The sequence below is a fragment of the Peromyscus californicus genome, unplaced genomic scaffold (genome assembly GCF_007827085.1).
Source record: "Peromyscus californicus insignis strain IS unplaced genomic scaffold, ASM782708v3 Scaffold_8__1_contigs__length_139910024, whole genome shotgun sequence".
NCBI lineage: Eukaryota > Metazoa > Chordata > Mammalia > Rodentia > Cricetidae > Peromyscus > Peromyscus californicus.
In genome coordinates, this window is record NW_026294606.1 from 19585099 (window position 1) to 19604239 (window position 19141).

The 19141-nt window shown below is 39.5% G+C and overlaps 1 protein-coding gene across 4 annotated transcripts in view; it reads right to left on the minus strand.

Moving 5' to 3' along the window:
* Positions 1-19141, minus strand: part of Jarid2 (jumonji and AT-rich interaction domain containing 2) — a 187252-nt gene that overhangs the window by 91700 nt on the left and 76411 nt on the right. For all 4 annotated transcript variants that reach the window (XM_052729573.1, XM_052729572.1, XM_052729574.1 and 1 more), the window contains one exon: positions 6793-6928. In XM_052729573.1, the coding sequence (XP_052585533.1) occupies positions 6793-6928 (136 nt within the window). The remainder of the gene's footprint in view (positions 1-6792; positions 6929-19141) is intronic.

Sequence of the window (19141 nt, forward strand, 5' to 3'; positions counted from 1 at the left end):
AACAGAGAGGGTAAAGAATTTGCTATCAATTCAATTACAAGATACCAAAGCACAGAACACAGTCACCTTAGTAAATACCAGCCCCTTCCTGAAGTACTTTTCCTAATTAACAATTTCAACCTATCTCCTTCAAAGCTGAGTAAAGTCTAAAAAACTAGAAAGAATACCAAGAAAGGGTAAAACCAGGCAATAAAGGCTGAACAAAATGACACATGGGATATAAGGATAACAGGAAAAGAGACTAGGAGGGCTCATGGGGACAAGGGAGATAAGGGACAACAGGAGGGTTGGGAGAGGTAGGGAGTAAGCACTAAAACTTTATTTGAAAATATAATCAGGATATTTAATAGTTTGTCAGCTCAGTAATTTTTAATTTGCCAAAAAAAAATTACTTTGAAAACAAGAGTTCTTTTATGAATTCTTGTTGTTGGAATCTTATCTTTATGGAGGGTTCAAAAATTGTTTCTATTTATCTAAATGTTAAATAAATTAAATTAAATAGTAGTCTAATCCAGAAAGACTGGGTTTGAATCATGGCACTATTGGGCTCTAGTTAGATAAGCAAACTGCTACACCATTCTTAGGGTATAGTTTTCTCATCACAAAAGTTTGTTCTGATGACTGAATGCACTAACCACAGTGAAAGTCTTCCAACACTAACTGTGAAATGTGAAGATTAGTCTAGTTATTATAATTCCTGCCCACTGCAAGAGTCTAAAGAATGGGATCCAACATCCATTAAATCTATTCAAAATTATTTTGCTGGCCAAAGGGCTTGCTGATAGGAGATGACATTTATAGGAAGCAAATGAAATTCAAATACAGCTAATAGCTCCCCTCTCTTACTGTGTAATTATGTGTACTCATTATTGGTGTAGCATGTTATTATTTAAATGTCCCTAATTTTAGCCCCAGCAGGCCAAGGGCCTTCAAGAATGGCCAAGGTCCCAGCCTCTGCAAGCTCTTTAGAAAACCTTTGTCATTTCATTACATTCAGGAAAAATGGCATTATCAACAACAGAAAGAACAGAAGGCTCACAATCAGCAGATAGATCTTAGCATTGCCTCACCCCTCCACACAGCTACAGCAAAAACCTGCAATGATGATGTTAAGTCATGCAGTCAATCCACAACACTGTTCAAAGCTCTTGTGTGCTTCCTTTCTTTAACCAAGCAAAAGCTTTCAGTCCTTGTCACTTTGTGAGCAACCAAAGCAAGATGGATAGTGAACACAAATCTTATGACATAAAAATGAGGTCTCTAATATCTTGTGCCCTTTTAAGTTATTACATAACCTGTGAACATGGGAGGGCTGAGCTTAGCCATTCACACACATGCTCCTATGCAAGTCTTCTGTATTAACAGCAAATATCCACCCAACTCCTTCACACAAATGGTGAGGGCAAAGGGGTGCTACCTCAACATTCCAGCATGCCACTGATATAACAGAAGTTGCATCAATTTGTCTTTAGAGGAAAATTATGTCAACCACATCCCAATGTAAATGTGAAAGTAGTACTGTTTTGGGTTTTTTAATTGAATTTTTCTAAGAAATTCCTATGGAAGAAACAATAATCTGGAAACATCTTTGTTTAAAAAATGGCAGAAGAATAAAGCATGCTATGTTCAACATAACAATTTCAAAGATTTAGTGTTGCTTCATGTGTTCTGTATTGTAAACTGTCATCTGAAATCAAAGTTACTTAAACTATAATTCCAATTCTGCTACTGTGAATAATAATAAATACCTACATGACTCTTTAAAAAAAGGAAAAAAAAAAACTCTACCACATGTATATTCAAAAGACAATTTTACTCAGCTTCAAGATGAGGTACGAGAACTTTAAAGGATGTAATGGCAAAAGACTTCCAAGCTACAAGGTATGCACACAGAGCCAGAGGTCATAGATGTCCTCCAGACACAACAAGATGCACATGAAGAACTCAAATAGACTGAGCTAACACCCATAGGACATGCACAAGTTTTCACGCCAGACAAGGTTCCAGCACTATAAGGGGGAAGTGGACATGGTATCAACTAAGAAACTAACCACAATTGATATGTAACAAAGCGGGGAAAGTCAGTTTCCTCCAAGAGAATACCACTGATTATACCAACTCCAAGGTAGGCTCCTTTGCCCAGAAGTAGTTGTTCAGAACAAAAAACTGCCTCAATGGATTCTGTGGATTTTTTTTTTTTTTTTTAAATAATCTTTCCACCTCCCCTTACTCTATAGCCACCTGAGCCTGAGGAGGAAAGGTTTGATGAAAATATCCCATTTTAGGACTATGTGTCCATATACACCTTTTAGTTTAAAGGTCTTCTGCCTTTTTTCTTATTGGTCTTCTTGTTTTGATTCAACTGGGGATGGGGGGTGTTTGTTTGAAAACATAAAGGGAGAGTAAGAGAACAAACTTGGGTGGGTAGGTGGCAAGGATCAGGAAACTGGAGAAATGGAAAAAAAGGACTAAAATAATTTTTTCAACTAAAAAAAGGATAAAATGCAGCCCTACTTCTAGACACATGACCTCACCTCCTAGTAAAGGCCGCTCTTTAATGAGCAATCTTAAAGCTTTATTACCACCATATACATTCATAAAAATAAAAACTGAAAGTAGAACCATTTCACCTTGTGGCTAACAATTAAGAAAAAAAAATTTAATGAAATGTGTGTATAAACACGTGTGTGCAGGTGCCTACAAAAGCCAGAAGAGGGTGTTGGATTCCCTAGAGCTGGAGTTACAAGCAGCTGTGAGATACACCAACATGTGTATCTCAAGCTCTAGTCCTCTGACAGAGCAATCAATCTCTCCACTGCCCACCACCATTTAAATCAACAGATTCCTTGCTTCATCACCACATCCCCGTTAACCTACTCCCTAACTACATATGACCTATAGAACAACAAAGTGTTTCTTTCTATGGGTAGGCTATGCCTACTATCAGAAGTGTTCTGGTTTAGATGTGCTATGGCCCCCACATAGTCTTTCTGAACATAGGTCCTCACCTGGTGCTAGTGGTGCTGTTCTGACAGGCTATGGAAGGAAGGGGATGGAGCTTTTCTAGAGAAGGGCACTGAGGTTTCATAGGCTGGCTACAATTCCTGTACATTTTCTACTTCCCCACTGTGGATATAATGTGACCTGCTGCCTCGTGTTCTTGCTGTCATGCCTCCCCATCACAATGAACTGTAACCCCTGGAACTGTGAACCAAAATAAACCCTTCCTACCTTCAGTTGCTGCTGTCAAATAACTAAAACAAGCATCATGCAGATCTAAGGGATCTACAGAGAACACATACAACATGAAAGGAGAAGTCACTCAACATCAAACACGAATGTATCTATATCATCCTGTGTGGCTGATTTTCTTGGGGGGTGGGGAGATGTTGACTGAACCCTATAGCATAGTATTCTTGTTAAGTGGAGAAAAGCACAGCACCCTCACAAAAAGAGTTACTCCCATTGTGGAAATCCTGTTTTCTGGCTCTTCCCTATAAAACTGCCAAACTTTGCATAGCATAGTAGCTACCTTCAAGATTCTTCTGAGGAAACTGGAGTTTTTGTTTTGTTTTGATTTTTTTTTAAGGGTTGGGGTGGTTGCTGCTGAGACAGGTTCCTCTTTATGTAGATCCAGTTGCCCTCAGAAATCACAAAAAAACAAAAAACAAAAAACAAAACAAAACAAAAAAACAAAACCAAGTGCCTCTGCCTTCCTGTGTACCAATGTGTCTGGTTAAAAACTGTTTTAATTGTTAAATAAAAAAAGACAAAATGAACAAATATAACAACAACAACAACAACAAAAGAACTCAAAAGCCCTGACGAAACCTGATTTGGTCTTGGAAAACTGCCTGAATAACATTAACAAGAAGGAGACAGTGGCGTATTCACAGCAAAAACTGTTAACAGTATCTTCAAGCTGATTAGGTCATGGAGAAGGCTAGCAAGAATACTAGCTGCACAGGCCTGGGATCAGAGTTTGATCCCCAGAATCCACAGGAGGTGGCAGGCATATACAATTCCATCAAACCTATAAGCAAGATAGGAGGGAGAGGTAGAAACTGCCCAAAATATCTAGCCTATAGTATGTGGCCCAGCTGCCACACAAACAGGAGAGACCCTGCCTCCCAAAATTTGTCCTCTAACTTCCATATGCACAAGCCCCAACTGTAGTAGAATACTGTTTTAAGGTGTGTTACTTTTGTTTATGTTGCATTTGTTTAACTCTGTGAAACTGTGTCACTGTGTCTTTGCAAAACACCTGGCCAATAGCAAAGCTGGAGAAAGAATAGGTGGGGCTGGCAGGCAGAGAGAAAAGATAAAGGAAGAAATCTGGAAAGAGAGATGGAGAAGGAGCCAGAAGAAGAGCACATCAGGGGCCAGCCACCCAACTACACAACCAGCAAACCACGGAATAAGAGTAAGAGAACGGGAAAAGCCCAGAGGCAAAAGTTAAGATAAGGAAAGCTGGCTAGAAACTAAGCCAAGCTGCTGAGGCCAGGCATCACAGTAATAAGATTCTGTATGTGAAGTTATTTGGGAGCTGGGTGGCAGGCCCCCAGAAAAGTGTAAAAAAAAAACCCCAAAAGCAACCCAACACACTAATGGAAATTCAGACAGGCAAACAGAATAGACTGAATGGATGGACAGACAGACAGACAGACAGACCCTCCATGGTGGCTGGCACCGATCTGTAATCCCAGCATTTGTTAGGCAGAGGGAGGATCACAAGTCTTCTGTCAATGTAACGATAAAAGCAAAGTGCCCTGACAAAAACTTAACTTTTACTATCACAAAGTCAAAGCTAAATTTAGCCAGATAGTTAGCAGTAATGGGTGATGAAAAAGTTTGTGTTCATTTATCAAAATAATACCATTATTAAATCCTGGAAAAAATTCTAACTTCTTTTTATAACACCTAGTATTTCCCAGTTAGGAAAAATATTTCCCAGTTAGTTACTGAATTTCTGACAATCAATGAATAAATTAATAGTGCTTTGGCACTGCCTGCTACTCCTGGATAAGATAACATTCCTATTTACTAAAGTAAAGCAACCTCTATCTGCAGCTGCTACTCCTCTACTCTTGCTCTGGAATCAACGCTATTATATCTCAACACTTAATGCCTGAACACTCATAAATTCAACAAGCAAAATACTACTATGTTACATTAAAATAATAAAGCACCATGTCAAATATTCAGAGAGCTTTACCGTATTGCAAGCAAGGAATGGAAACTGGTTTTTACAGCTTACATAATTCTCCAAATACATGTTGGCTCAGGTGAGCAGAGGTAATCAGGAGGACACTATATAAAACCAAACAGGCAGAGTCATGGCTGAAGACAAGGCTCAGGGGTAAAGACTGCTTGTTGCTCTTCTGGAGGAGCAGAATTCAATTCCCAGAAGAATCCACATGACACCAATCTTCTCTAGCTCCAGTTCCAGGGGAAATGACACCCTCTCCGGCCTCCTCAGGTACTAGGCATGCACATGGTGCATAATACATACAGGCAAAACATTCATACACATAAAATAAAAAAAATAAAATGGTATAGTTATTTTGGTGTAAGAAAACTCCTACGTGAGACAACCCACCAGGCAGGGTTTGTGTCTTCCTTCAAGTTACCCCAACAGGGGTTAGAACACTATACAAAAGTTGGGTAACAAGTTGGGTGCACAATGGAGTTCACAGAGCTGGTCTTGAAAAACCCTGCCATGGCGCTCTAAAAACAAGTCAACAAACAGATCCACTCTATAAGTACAAGTTCAAACAAGAAACCATCGAGTACTTAGTTTATAAATAAGGCAAACAAGACTCATCTCAAACATGGTGGAAGGTAAGGAGCAACATCCAAGATTCTCCTCTAACTTCCATGTTTACACAAATATAATCATCATATACACACGGGGGAGGGGGAGGTTGTGGGGAAGGGGAGAAAGGACAAGAAAATTGGAAGCCATAAGTGAACTATCACTTGACACCTGGTACACTGTATGTGCTGATTCCCCTGTGTCCAAAGTCAAACCTTTAAGACAAGAACAGGGTCTCTTCCAGTGGCTCTTTCTTTGCTCTTGGTCTCATACAAAGTGGAACATAAAAAATTCCATAATCTTTAAGAAATATGGTCTTTAAATCTTTAATATATGTAAAATGGACTATGGAATAAACATACCACAACTAGAAACAGACAATGAAATGGTTTTGATAGTTCTAGCATTATTTGTTAAAAAATCCTACTGAATGACAGAGACAGAGAAAGCAATAAAAGTGGGAGCCAGTTCTCTCTGGTTTATCAGATCTGTTCCAGAAATACAAGAAGAGATTCTTTTGAGGTTAGGGTTTCTAATCATTGTACACCTATGTCTTGTAGCAACCAGCCAGGCCTGGTCAAGGATGACAGCAGGGGTGCTCACCAGACTGGTGGCACAGCCCAAGGAGTAGTAGGGTTTAGGTTGTTTCTTATACATAGGGCTCCACATTTCAACAAGATCATTCATTAAAGGGGTCTGTGCACATACTGTGTAGAAAACCATGGAAAGGAGGGGTGGGGGAAGATTAATGCACACATTCAGTTCATGACTTCCAAAACAGACTAAGGCACCTTCCCAATTCCACTTTGCAGTGCACAAAGGAACATGAAAATCAATCGATACTCAATACAAGGCCCACAATACATATTCATACATTCTTGCATATCTGGCAAGCTCAAGCTATAAAGCACCCACCCAAATTCAGAACAATGCAGCAAACACAGAAAGATCATATTCAGTTTCTGTTGTGAACTCACCATTCACTGATTTCAGGCTCCCAGCAATGCCTTCCCCATGCTGCCGTTTCTGTGCATTCTTGAATTCCTTCAGAGACAAATAGAGGACTTTCCGTACCACTCTCTCCTCTGACCACGGGATCCCATCGCTGTCATCCTGTGGAAATGAAAAGAGGAGTTACTGAAAATGAGGCACACAAATTTCACTGTAAAGGTAGTATCCAAACTCGGTAGGGTGGGCATACCTTTAATAATACTTGGGAAATAGAGTTAGGTGTATCTTCATGAGTGTGAAGTCACCTGGGCCTACCATAGCAAGGACCTAAGCTGTCAGAGATACACAGTTAAGAGTATTTATTTGATGAGTGTGTTTATTTGGAGAGGAGACAGGTTTGATGTTCCTAACAAAACAAGTATTATGGGCCAGGCGGTGGTGGCGCACGCCTTTAATCCCAGCACTCTGGGAGGCAGAGGCAGGTAGATCTTAGTGAGTTTGAGGCCAGCCTGGGCTACAGCATGAGTTCCAGGAAAGGCACGAAGCTACATAGAAAAACCCGTCTCGGGAAAGAAAAAAAAAAAAAAAGAAGTATTACATGATCCACTACTGGAGTATATAAAGTGGCAATACATTCCTTCTTCACAAATCAAGCTAATCTTCCAATGAAGGAATGCAAATGCACCCAACACCCACATAATTCACTATTAATACTGAAGTTGCATACTCCTAGCAAAAATCAGAAAACAGTTGTCATCTCCAAAACCAGATGTGCAGTGAGTTAGACTGCATGTAAACTATATTACATGTGTGTGTATTATATTACATTACTTTTGTAAGTGGATTGGATACTGTACATTTAAAAGTAATAAATAAGAGGACCTGAGAGGAGAATACTACTGTGGGGTGTTAGGGCACAGCCCTAGGTTTAATCATAGAAATAGTATATGGAATAAGTGGTATCATAAGGAAACTAGAAGTTTTCAGTTCAGTTTTCAGCAAAAATTCTGCTAGCTAAGAACATTCAGAGGTTCTTTTCTATTGACCTCTGCACTTTGCTAACCTAACAATCACACACCTACTATAAGATTTAAACATTTTAACCAGGCGGTGGTGGTGCACGCCTTATAATCCCAGCGCTCGGGAGGCAGACCCAGGTTGATCTCTGAGTTTGAGGCCAGCCTGGGCTAGAGAGAGAGTTCCAGGAAAGGCGCACAACTACACAGAGAAACCTTGTCCAAAAAAACAAAAAAGATTTAAACATTTTTATATATCCGTTCACCTGGAACTTCTCAGGCACTTTGGATGATTCCTCTATGAAAAGAGAAAATACTGATGTCTAGGTAAAAGCAGGCAGGATAAAAACAGTAGTGTTTGCTTCTTCCATCCTTCTTTCTGCTGGAGCAGAAGCACAATAGCTCAGAACTGTCATCCAGGGCATAGGGGTTGTAGGAAGGACTTGGATTTTTTATTACCATCACAAAACAAACCATGTAAAATCTCCACTGGCCTGAAAGAAAAGTCTTGTCCAGTTCTTAAATTTCTATACTCTGCAAACTACTTCTTAGAAAGAAATCCAACCACACAAATATTCTAAGCTGCACTCTTTCTTGTGAAGCTTCAACATTTCCTGTAGCAGCGGTTCTCAACCTTCCTAATGCTGTGACCCTTTAATACAGTTCCTTATATTGTGGTGACCTCCAGTCATAAAAATGTTGCTACTTCATAACCATAATTTTGATAATGTTGTGAATCAGAATGTAAATCTGTATTTCCAATAGTCTTAGGCAACACGAGTAGAAGGGTTGCTTGATGCCCCTTCAAAGGGGTCCTGACCCTTATGTTGAGAATCAATATCCTCCAGTAAAGGAAAAGCCCAAGGAAGGAAGCAAGATACAGTTTCTCCCTCACCCCTGTAGACCTGCAAAAACGGCATTTCTGTTGTGGGGCAGCCCTTTTACAGGAAAGCAGCACATCCTGAGCTCTGGGCGGTCCTTACAAGAATGCCTAGACACTCACCAGGATGGGATCTGGGGTTTGACAGGAAAGCTAAGAAGTCAACCCAACTCTGAACATGAGCAACTGCTGAACTCCAATGGGTTGCAGGTCACCAGGGACCTTCAAAATCATAACCAGAACCAGAAACATAAATGCTTTTTAAAACTAGACCCCATTTGTGGAATTCAAATAAAATCATGTGGCAGATGATGTGGATACACAATATATGTAGAGCAAAATGTGGATGAATGTTTTTTTACAGCAACTCTCCCGAGTTTGCAAATGCAAGCTCCCCTAGCAGATTACCTGCAACCAAATGATAGTGCTAACTATAGGCAGGAGATGAGCGTATTAGGCTAAAAATCCACCTTTTAAGCAGCCAGGACCTATTTATTAAAGCTGTCAGGCCAAATTATATTCCCTACCATCACATTCTCATTCTTTTCTTCGTATCTCCAGAACAAACTATGACTATTATTTCCTCCATCAACAGTTTATAAATCACAAAGTCCCAAAATAGCTCTAAGTATGAAACTCCCAGGAAGATTTTCTGCATTCTGTGAAGACTGGAGCCCTCCCTCATCCTGACTCAGGCTCTAGATGAGAAAATTAATACCTCACCCAACTGAGGTGTTTTTAAAATATAAACCATGTGAGATGGAAATGCATACAAAGGAAGCCACATTCAAGGTTGAGTTACTGACACCAGCAACTTCATTACACCAATAAATAAACAGGAGACGCAACCTACAAATGACAAATTATACAGTTTCAAATAAAATCTACATACATGCAGGCCTGTTTTATAATCTACATAGCTGGTCAAGACTAGCCACGGTAATAAACTGACTGTGCTGGTTAGGTGAGGATACAGAATATTCCAAATATCCCTTCACAGTTGCAGAGTTGTGGTGACCTGCTGCTCCCTAGCAATGTAAGGTACACAGAGCAAAGGTAAGCAAGCCTGTAGTACCCACAGCCAGCCACACATTCTGCTGTGGCCATCCCCTCATTCTGAAGTGCCATAGAATGATCTTTAGAATCAGGACATAAACCTGAGAATATAAAAGTACTAATAAAGGGATTCCTCCTTATTTTGTCTACTCACTTTGCTCACCCTATTTTTCCATTGCCCAGCTGCTCAATCTTAGACAATATCTAGTGTGAAGTGCCTGAAATTATGGCCATGTTGATTATTTAATCCGCCGCTACCTTCAGCTTACCATCATATCTATACATGTTTCTGCTCTTCGTTACACTCTAGCCCCAAACCATTTATCAAATGAACCTGAAAACATTCCCAAATCAGTTTTTAGATCCAGTATTTCTGTCTCGGTGTTCACAATGCTGTCTTGTCCATGATGGGTAACATGGCTCTCCCGCCTTTCCAGATAGAAAGTATAGTATTGAAAAGAAACCCCACAAACCCAAGCAATATGTCCACTTCTAGTATACAGTGCAAATGGGTAAATGAAGGGGTTCTCTTTTCTTTAGCTACTATGGAACAATCTTAAAATATTATTTTTAAAGAGGTGGGGGACAAGTGATCAGGAAGGAAGTAAATCTGTCATATGGTCATAATACTTTCTACACACACACACACACACACACACACACACACACACAAAATGGAATATAAAATTCGCAGCTGCTCCATGTTCTCTAACAAGAATCCCAGGAAGTTAGTAGAGTCATGGAGCCATGGAGGTGGCTCAGAGGCTAGATGGCACTTGGCAGAACCTATAAAAGGGTGAAAGGAGGGAAGACTGTCCTCTGACCTCCACACACGTGCTGAGAAAAATGGAATGACAAATGGACACGTGCACATGAAGAGAGCAAGAATTAATAAGCACATATTATGTGCCTTTGAACAGACAGAGTAAACAATTCTCCAAAGTGCACATCATATAAGGAAGAAACAAAAATATACTTCTACCTCCTTGCAACTCCAACCACATGGACCTAACTAGACAGTGCTGTGAACAAATGCAGATCCTGTGTAGGTCTCAGCATCTGCACCCTAAACAAAATCCTCAACAGACTTCTGTGTACAATGGTGCCCAAAGCCATGTCAACTTCATACTGGGCATTTCTATAATACAAGCTAAGAAACTAGTGAGCAGTATATCTAAGATGAAGGCTTCCAATGCTCATCTACGGTTGCTACTATGGTTGCTGAAACTACAAAGTCCTTATTAACTTAACTAAGAAGTCCTCCCTTTGACTTCTCAGTGATCACAAAGCACAAATGGAAAGAGGCACAAAATATCAAAAATCCTGTTAATCACTCTCTCTCTCTCACCTTCATTTTGGTTATGCAACATGCCATGAGTTGCCTTTAAAATTTGACATCTTGGGATGAAATATATCCCATAGACTCTGAATTCTATGCCAGTGGGGGACTAATAAAAGCATGATCCTGCAGCACAGCAGCACTGGAAGATCTCATGATGTCTGCAGTTACTGGAAGAAGGTGCAGCAAAGAGTTTAAGCTTATTGTATCACAAGACAACAAAGGATCATATCCAGCAAGTTATCACATTTATTTCTTGCACAATCTCCTACATAATTTTTTTGTGCCAATCTCCTCACACTGACAAAAAACATCTTGTAAACACTCCCAAGCAAAGAACAAAATTTTAACAGAAAACGTGGGTATACAGGAATACAAACCAAACTTTTCTCTAACCATGGTAAAAATCACTTTTCTTTCTAAGACAGACATATAGGAACATCTCAATTTAAACAAGACAAAAACCCCGGATAGCGGTTCAGTGGCTGTTCCAGCTGCTGCTTTCAAATAACAGCCAACTCAACAAAAGGGACCACCCATGACTTCAGCTTGCAGAGCAGGTACAAATAACCTCCTTGCAAACTTGAGGAAAGTCGATGAAAAGTGGTACTGTCTGAATTGATAGCAAGGTCTATCAGTGAGTGCTCAATGACAGCCAGGCAGACCTTATTTAACATTACCTACATTTGTGATTGTGACTTCTCTGCTCAGCTGTCCATGAGCCTAATAAGACTTGCACTGGCTCAGCAGTTAAGAGCACTGACTGCTCTTCTTCCACAGGTCCTGAGTTCAATTCCCAGCAACCACATGGTGGCTCACAGCCATCTGTAATGAGGTCTGGTGCCGTCTTCTGGCTTACAGGCATACATGCAAGCAGAACACTGTATACATAACAAGTAAGTAAATCTTAAATTTAAGACTTGCACTGAAGGTGATGGTACGACAAAACTGAATGAGAAGACAAAAAACTAGAAAGGCTTGATGACCATTTCCTACTCTCCCCTTCACTGATGACTTTAAATTAGTATCTCAGACACCTGCAGCTAAATCATTCTACACTAGACAATGCCAAACTGTTCCAACCACAGTTTGAAAAATAAAAGAATGAATAAAAAATAAACAGGGGGTGGTGGTGACAGATTTACGTGGCACTAAATAAAAAGTGGGCAAGAGAGGCACTGCCAAAGGGCAAGGCTGAAAGGGATACATTTTCAACTTGGGTAGGATCAACTCCTTCCTCAGAGTCCTCTAAGATCAACTCAATGCTAATTCTAAAATAAAGAAAAGCTGGTCCAAAAATTCCCAACCAGAAATGCAACAAAACATCCTAACAGAGGTGAGGTACATTCTGAACTTGATTCTAAAATGAAAACACATCTGAAGTATCTTCAGACATATTTCCTGAGTTAAGGAAAGAAACTGGCCTGAAAACACTAATGCACGGAGTTTTCTTTCTTTCAAACTCCTATTAAATAAATGTGGACTTATCTTTGATTACCGCCTTTTTAAAGCTACAGTTGAAATTGGATTATGAACTTTTGCTGAAAAACAATTTATTACATAACACAACTCTGACAGCCTGAATCTCAGGCCACCAACTGAGTTTTTATATTAAAAAAAAAATCTGCTGGGTGGCTGCCAAGGCAGCTAGCTCTTTTGCATCTGAGCATGTCAGACATTGTTGTCATGAAGGCAGTAGTATGGCAGGGTACACCAGATCTACAGCAGAATTATTTCCAAGAATTCAGGAGAAATCTGAACTTCAGTTGATCCATAGAGGGAATGAAGAGGGTTGAAGATGAAATCAATTTTATTTCTGTCTTCACAAGAGATCTAGAAGGGTGTGGTGGTGTTTGTCTATAACATTAGCAGTTAGAAGGAAGAGGCATGGTGACCTCTGTTAAGTAATAGACTCCAAATCTCTCAAATATCATTTCTTAAATTGCACTACCTAGTATAGTAGCCATTAATGAACCCCAAGTCATACTGGCCACATTTCAAGCCTCACACCAAATAAATGACAACTCAGCTATATAAAGTTCCATCTATTGGACAGCTCTATGCATGACACTGGCTAAGGTTTCAATTGACCCTGTATGCTATTTGATAATGTATTTTATTACATTATACTGCATGCCCATCCACATAACCATGCTCAAACCCTGCCTACTTCATCTGGCCTTTCCATCATGCATGGAAGAAATATAGCATTCTGAAAATGATGTGCAGATACATGCTCCTAAACCAACCACAGGATTATGCCCCTGTTAAACCTATTTTAAGTTGAAGACACTGTGAAGTAGAAAAATGTACTGAAGACATACAACCATCCTGTCACCTTAGCACACTGCATAGTCCCAAATGTTTCTTGTGTTGTTTTGTTTTTTAATAAACAAACCATAATTCTGACAAAGAGATCTATGGCTTCTACAAAGTATGACTTCTACTGGTATGTGTTGCTTTCACATATCATAAGGCAAACTACAGCATGCCAGGGCCACTTGTACAAGTTTACAGTGCCTTGTATAGATACAATACTTTGATATGCTTTTAAATCACTAAAACTTCAAAGGTTGAGGCCACTCAAATGTCATATGATCTGGATTCACTTCTCCCCTACTTCAAGCAGAGCCAGTTAAAACCAGGCTTGTGAACTATGGCAGAGAGTTAATGCACTCCTTCCAGCAGGATCTAGGAGAGTCCTTTTATAAGCTTAATCAGTATCTGGCTGGCTTGTGGGCTCAGCAGCAAACCTTCAACAAGAAACAAGCATCAGTGCATAAACACATTACTAGGGGGCTGTTCATCTAGACAATTATACCAATCATTATGCTTTTTTTACTGATATTAAAGTCTACAAACAACCTCTGACATTAAATGTTACACGACCTCAATGGTTACAAAAACAGCTACATTGTCTCATGCCCTTCCCATATTAAATAACCTATGTTACATAAAATAAATCACATCAGTCTATAGACAGTCTGAAATATCGGCCTCCTCCACTCTGCTCCCATTAACACTTCCTTTCCCAAATTTCAGACATGGAATGCTGCTCTGTGGACCACAACCAAGGCACAAAATTTTTTAAAATGCATAACTTTAGCAAACCAGATAAACTGCTATAACTAAAACCATAGATGATCAGAGCAATTTCCTTGAAAGTAATTGCCTGAAAATGAGAAATCAATATTCTCTTAACAGGGGGTGGGGCGGGTGGGGGGGTGTTAATTTGCACAAACGGCACTGCCAGGGACAAGAAGGCTTTTTTATTCTTGGAAATATAATGCCAGCACTTGCCACCTTCCAGGAACTGAACCATATTACACTCCACAGCTCCAACTGAATGAAACATACATCCTTCACCTTGTAAGTCTATAAGTCAGAGACAAGCAAGTTCTGTTCTCTCAACATTACAGAATAATAAATGATTGCCAGAATAGCAGTTGGGGTACATAGGACTGACTGTTCACTGATGCTATCAGATTAAGGAAGTGTAAAAAGGCTGATAATTATTTAATTATTTTCTTTCTTGCTTGCTTCATTCATTATGTATATGTTCACACAGAGATCAGAGGACAGCTTATAGGTGTGTTGGATCTTGTACTGTGAGTGCCCCAGAGATCAAACTCTTGTCGCCAATGTGTTTAACTGTTGAGCCTTAGCTAGCACCAACCCTTAAAAAATGATTTCACAGAATACTCCATCAGCAAAAATAGTAATGAAATTCAAGTCGACTGGTAAGAAGAAATGCTTTTCTGTGCATTTACATTAACTGATGATGATGAAACTGCTGTAAGAGAATTTTAAATGCCTGATAGAGTCTGAACAAAGTCCTGACCTCAAAGAAACCATTTTCCAATTTTAACAGACTTCCTTCCCCACAAAGAAACACAACAAATATTCCAAGAGTAAAATGTTCTCCAGTAATTACTAAGGAGCAAACTTTTTGAGTGACACTGCAGAATACAAGAAAACACACCTGTGAAATTTAACATCACACACACGCGCGTGCACACACACACACACGCACGCACGCAGGCACGCACGCATACCAACAAGAAAGGATGCAGGACAGAACCTCTGGAAACAGGATAGGGGGTGTTTGTGAATTGGCAGCAGACAGCAAGAACACGATATGCATTATTAAAGAGAAAACACTGAAATCCAATGGCAAATCATTTTCAGCTTTACCAAACAAAATAGCACAACCCATATCAAGCAATCCACACTTTAAATAACTGAGAATTTCTTAATACTCCAGGTGTTATTTGTCTATATCTGTTTTTCTTTTTTAATTAGCTTATTTGTTTGTAACACACTTGCTGTGGCCCCCTCCTACTACACCAACAAACTCAGGTAATCAGGCTTAGTATCTCTACCCACTGAGCAGTTTCACAGGCCTATGAAACCTTTTTTTAAAATGTTTTCAAATCTCTAGTTTAAAAAGCAAAATAAAATTACTTATTCTAATAAGAGAATTCCCAACCCCACCCCAAGAAAAAATTAAGTTTAAAAAGTTTAAAAGCCTCCATATTTACTTGTTTGTTTTTGTTTTTGAAGACAAGATTGCTCTGTGTAGTTTTTGGGACCTATCCTGGTAGACCAGGCTGTCCTTAAACTCAGATCTGCCTGCCTCTGCCTCCCAAGTTCCACGATTAAAGGCGTGTGCCACCACCGCCCAGGGCTCCTAAAATGTTTCTTTAAAGTAGCAGTAATAATCAAATTCACATTAAATCTGTGATTTAAAGCTGGTATTGAAAGAAAAGCACTTTAAAAAATCTACACATCTCCCTTCTTAGATACTCCTCAGCAGTTTTGTTTGCTTTTTAGGGGTAAAGAAGGATGTTGGAAAGAAAGTCTCACTCTATATATTTCAGGCCAGCCTTCAACTCGTGGTCCTCCTGCTCCATGGCTCCTGTCGTGTGGCCCAGGTGCTATGACGTACATACCCCTAACCTGCTCTTCTTACTGTATCAGGGGCTACATGGCTAAATTAACTGCAAAATCCCATGCTATAAATGCCTGGAGTTGCACTTACTGAACTTTGTTTTGGACAGCTCAACAGATGTTCATGCAAGGATTCCTTGATGAAAAAATGTACAGGTAAGACAAGGTCTCTCTGCACAGCCCTGGCTGTCCTAGAACTCACTATAAAGACCAGATGCCCCCCTGCTTCTGCTGAGAAGCCACTATACCCAGGTACAAGTCAGAATTTTACATATATAAGACCATAAAATAAGGTGATTTATCCCTTATCTCTTTTTGCTCCTGTATTTTCATCAGAAAAATGTGCACATTGATAAATATAATAAATTTCTCCCAAAACCAATCTTTAGCTATGACTATGAGAGGAAAGGAAAATGTGATGATGATGATGATGATGATGATGATGATGATGATTAAACTGAAGGTGTAGAGAAATGCATCATTCTACACAATGGCAACACGAAAGTTACTGTGGGAGAATGTGGGTACCTCAAGCAGAAAGACATGCAATTACTCAATTTTATTCTTACATGTTCACACAAAATATGCAGAAACACGGGGAAAAGAAAGGATAGAAAAGGCTTGGCAACGTTATTAGCAACAGCAAGAGGATACTGGATCTGAAGCCAGCCTGGACTACACAGTAAAATACTGTAAGAAGTTAGCAAATCAATAAATAGCCCAAATGCCCATCAAGTGATACCCAGATAACTAAACTATGGTACAGGAATATAGAAAACCATTCCTCCATAAAGGATTCTTACTATAGAATTTTGCATCAGGGCAGTTAGCATTGGCTGTATCTTCATTCCTAAGTGGCACACCAAGGGTCATGTAGATCTAAAATGATCCCATCTGATATGAAACGCCTCTACAATGAGAAAACAAGTATTCTTTGAGACAGAGCTGGGGCAACCAGAGGTTGGAGGAAGAGAGAAATAAGCCACAAGTAGAGTAATGCTTTGCTAGAGAAGCACCTGAAAAATGTATGAAATACTAAAAAACAATGAACCACATGCCAAAGATCAATAAGTGGTTGAAACAGTGTCTCCCATTTACTTAATTCCAATAGTCAGACACAACAAGCAGCAGCAAGCCCAGAACCAAGCCCAATAGAAGAAATAATGCAAACCCATGTCCACACAAACAGCTCTATTGTTAAAAAAAAAAAAAAAAACCTATGTTCATACTGAATTACTCATAATGACCAAGACCCAAAACTCACTTTCACTTTCACTAATGTTCACAAAACTAATATATGTGAATTCCTGTATTTTGAGGATTTTTTTGTCAATAAAGAAATCTCCAATTGTCTTAATAAAACCGCCTTTCACACTCCAAAAAAAATTTGTCATCCTAGCTTTCACAAAACTTCCTCTCCCTTCACTGTCAGTCTAAGTATCTTGTTTAATCAATCATGACCAAAAGGGAAGAAGTGTGCTACCTTTCAACTGCTGGCATCTGGACCCACATCATCCGTTTTCTGTTCCCGACATATTAGAATAAGCACATGAAGTAACAGACAGCATCATGTTTAAATGAGGTGAATGAACCTCACTCAAACCTCCTACCCTGCTACCATATTCTCTGCTTCGTGGATGCAGACAGCAGCATTCCAGGCATGCCTCCGTCTATATGTGTTTGCAGTGACAACTTGTGTGTTGTTAGGAAACAGACAATGCCACATTAACGTAGGTCCCCAGAAGAACCTCTTAATAATAATCATCCCAGGAGCTTTGGCGATGTAAACTCAGTCTCCCTCAGAAATCCCAGGAAAGAATGAATCGCATGTTTAAACATTAATCTGAATTCAAGAAACAAGACTTCAGGAAGAAGGGGAGAAATAAATGTATAGAGGACTACATAAAGCTTACATGAACAAATGTCTGCCCATTCCTTGCACAAGCGGGAGAAAAGTGCTACTTACTCTGTACATGCAGAAAATGGCATTTTCAAAAAGAACATAAAGAGACTAGGAAAACCCTACTTAAGGTACCTCTGGTTCAGTCCAATGTTTTTCTTTAGAAAAAGAAGATATGCTCATTTTAAAGCATGCCAAAGCTAACAACTGTAACTCCAATTCCAGGGTATCTGACGCTTTCTTCTGTACTCTGCAGGCACTAACTACATGCATATGGTACACAGGCAAAACACCCATACACATAAAATAAAAACCAGTATGTTTAGGCATGCCAAAACTAAGTTAGTTCTCCTTCAGTAGGTGCCATTTTCCATGGTTTCATTTACCTATGCTCAAAAAAAATCATTAAACGGCAAATTTAATAACTAAACAATTCATTTTAATCTGATTACCATTCTTAGTGAAGTGATGAAATCACACCATCAAACAGTTCTGCCCTGGACATAAAGGAATCATCCCTTTATCCATGATTTTCACACTAGACAGTCTAAGTAGCTCCAACAAGATCCACTAAAGTATAACTGTTGTGATTTATTATAATTGTTTATTAATCTCTTATTGTTCTGATGAGTCAAACTTCATAATATGTATGTAGTTTCCTAGTGGGAACTGTGGAGTGAGCATCTACTGAGCATCTACTGAGATGCTGTGAAATGGAGCTGTTATAGTTTAAAGAGAGCCAAGAATCTAGAATGAGAGAGATTAGAGAAAGTGAGTCTGGAGAGCCTTGAAGAAGTAGTACCAGGGCAAATAAATCAGGAGGTCCGCTTATAAAATTGCATCAAGGGACCACACAGCAAGTGTTCAGAAGCCTAAGAAAACTTCCCAGCTGAATCCACATGCTATTCCCCCTTGGGAGTTATGAAGGTGTGCACACAAATTTTATTAATGGAGGTAAAACTTGACCACAAGCAAACAACTGTGAACGAGAGACCAATGAGAGACATAAATGCTTAAAGCTGCTAGCAACAGAATGCTACACATCATACACCTACCTAAATTTATACATGTCAATTCATTTCCCATGAGAGTAGGATCTAGAAAGAGTAAATAATGGTCAGATGTTCATGAGAAGGAAAGGGCTAACAACCCAGGCCTCCTGTTTCATTAGCCCAATCCTTCCAGAATTCTGCCACTCGGTAGAAGAAAGGTATTAGAAGTAGTTATAGTTAGG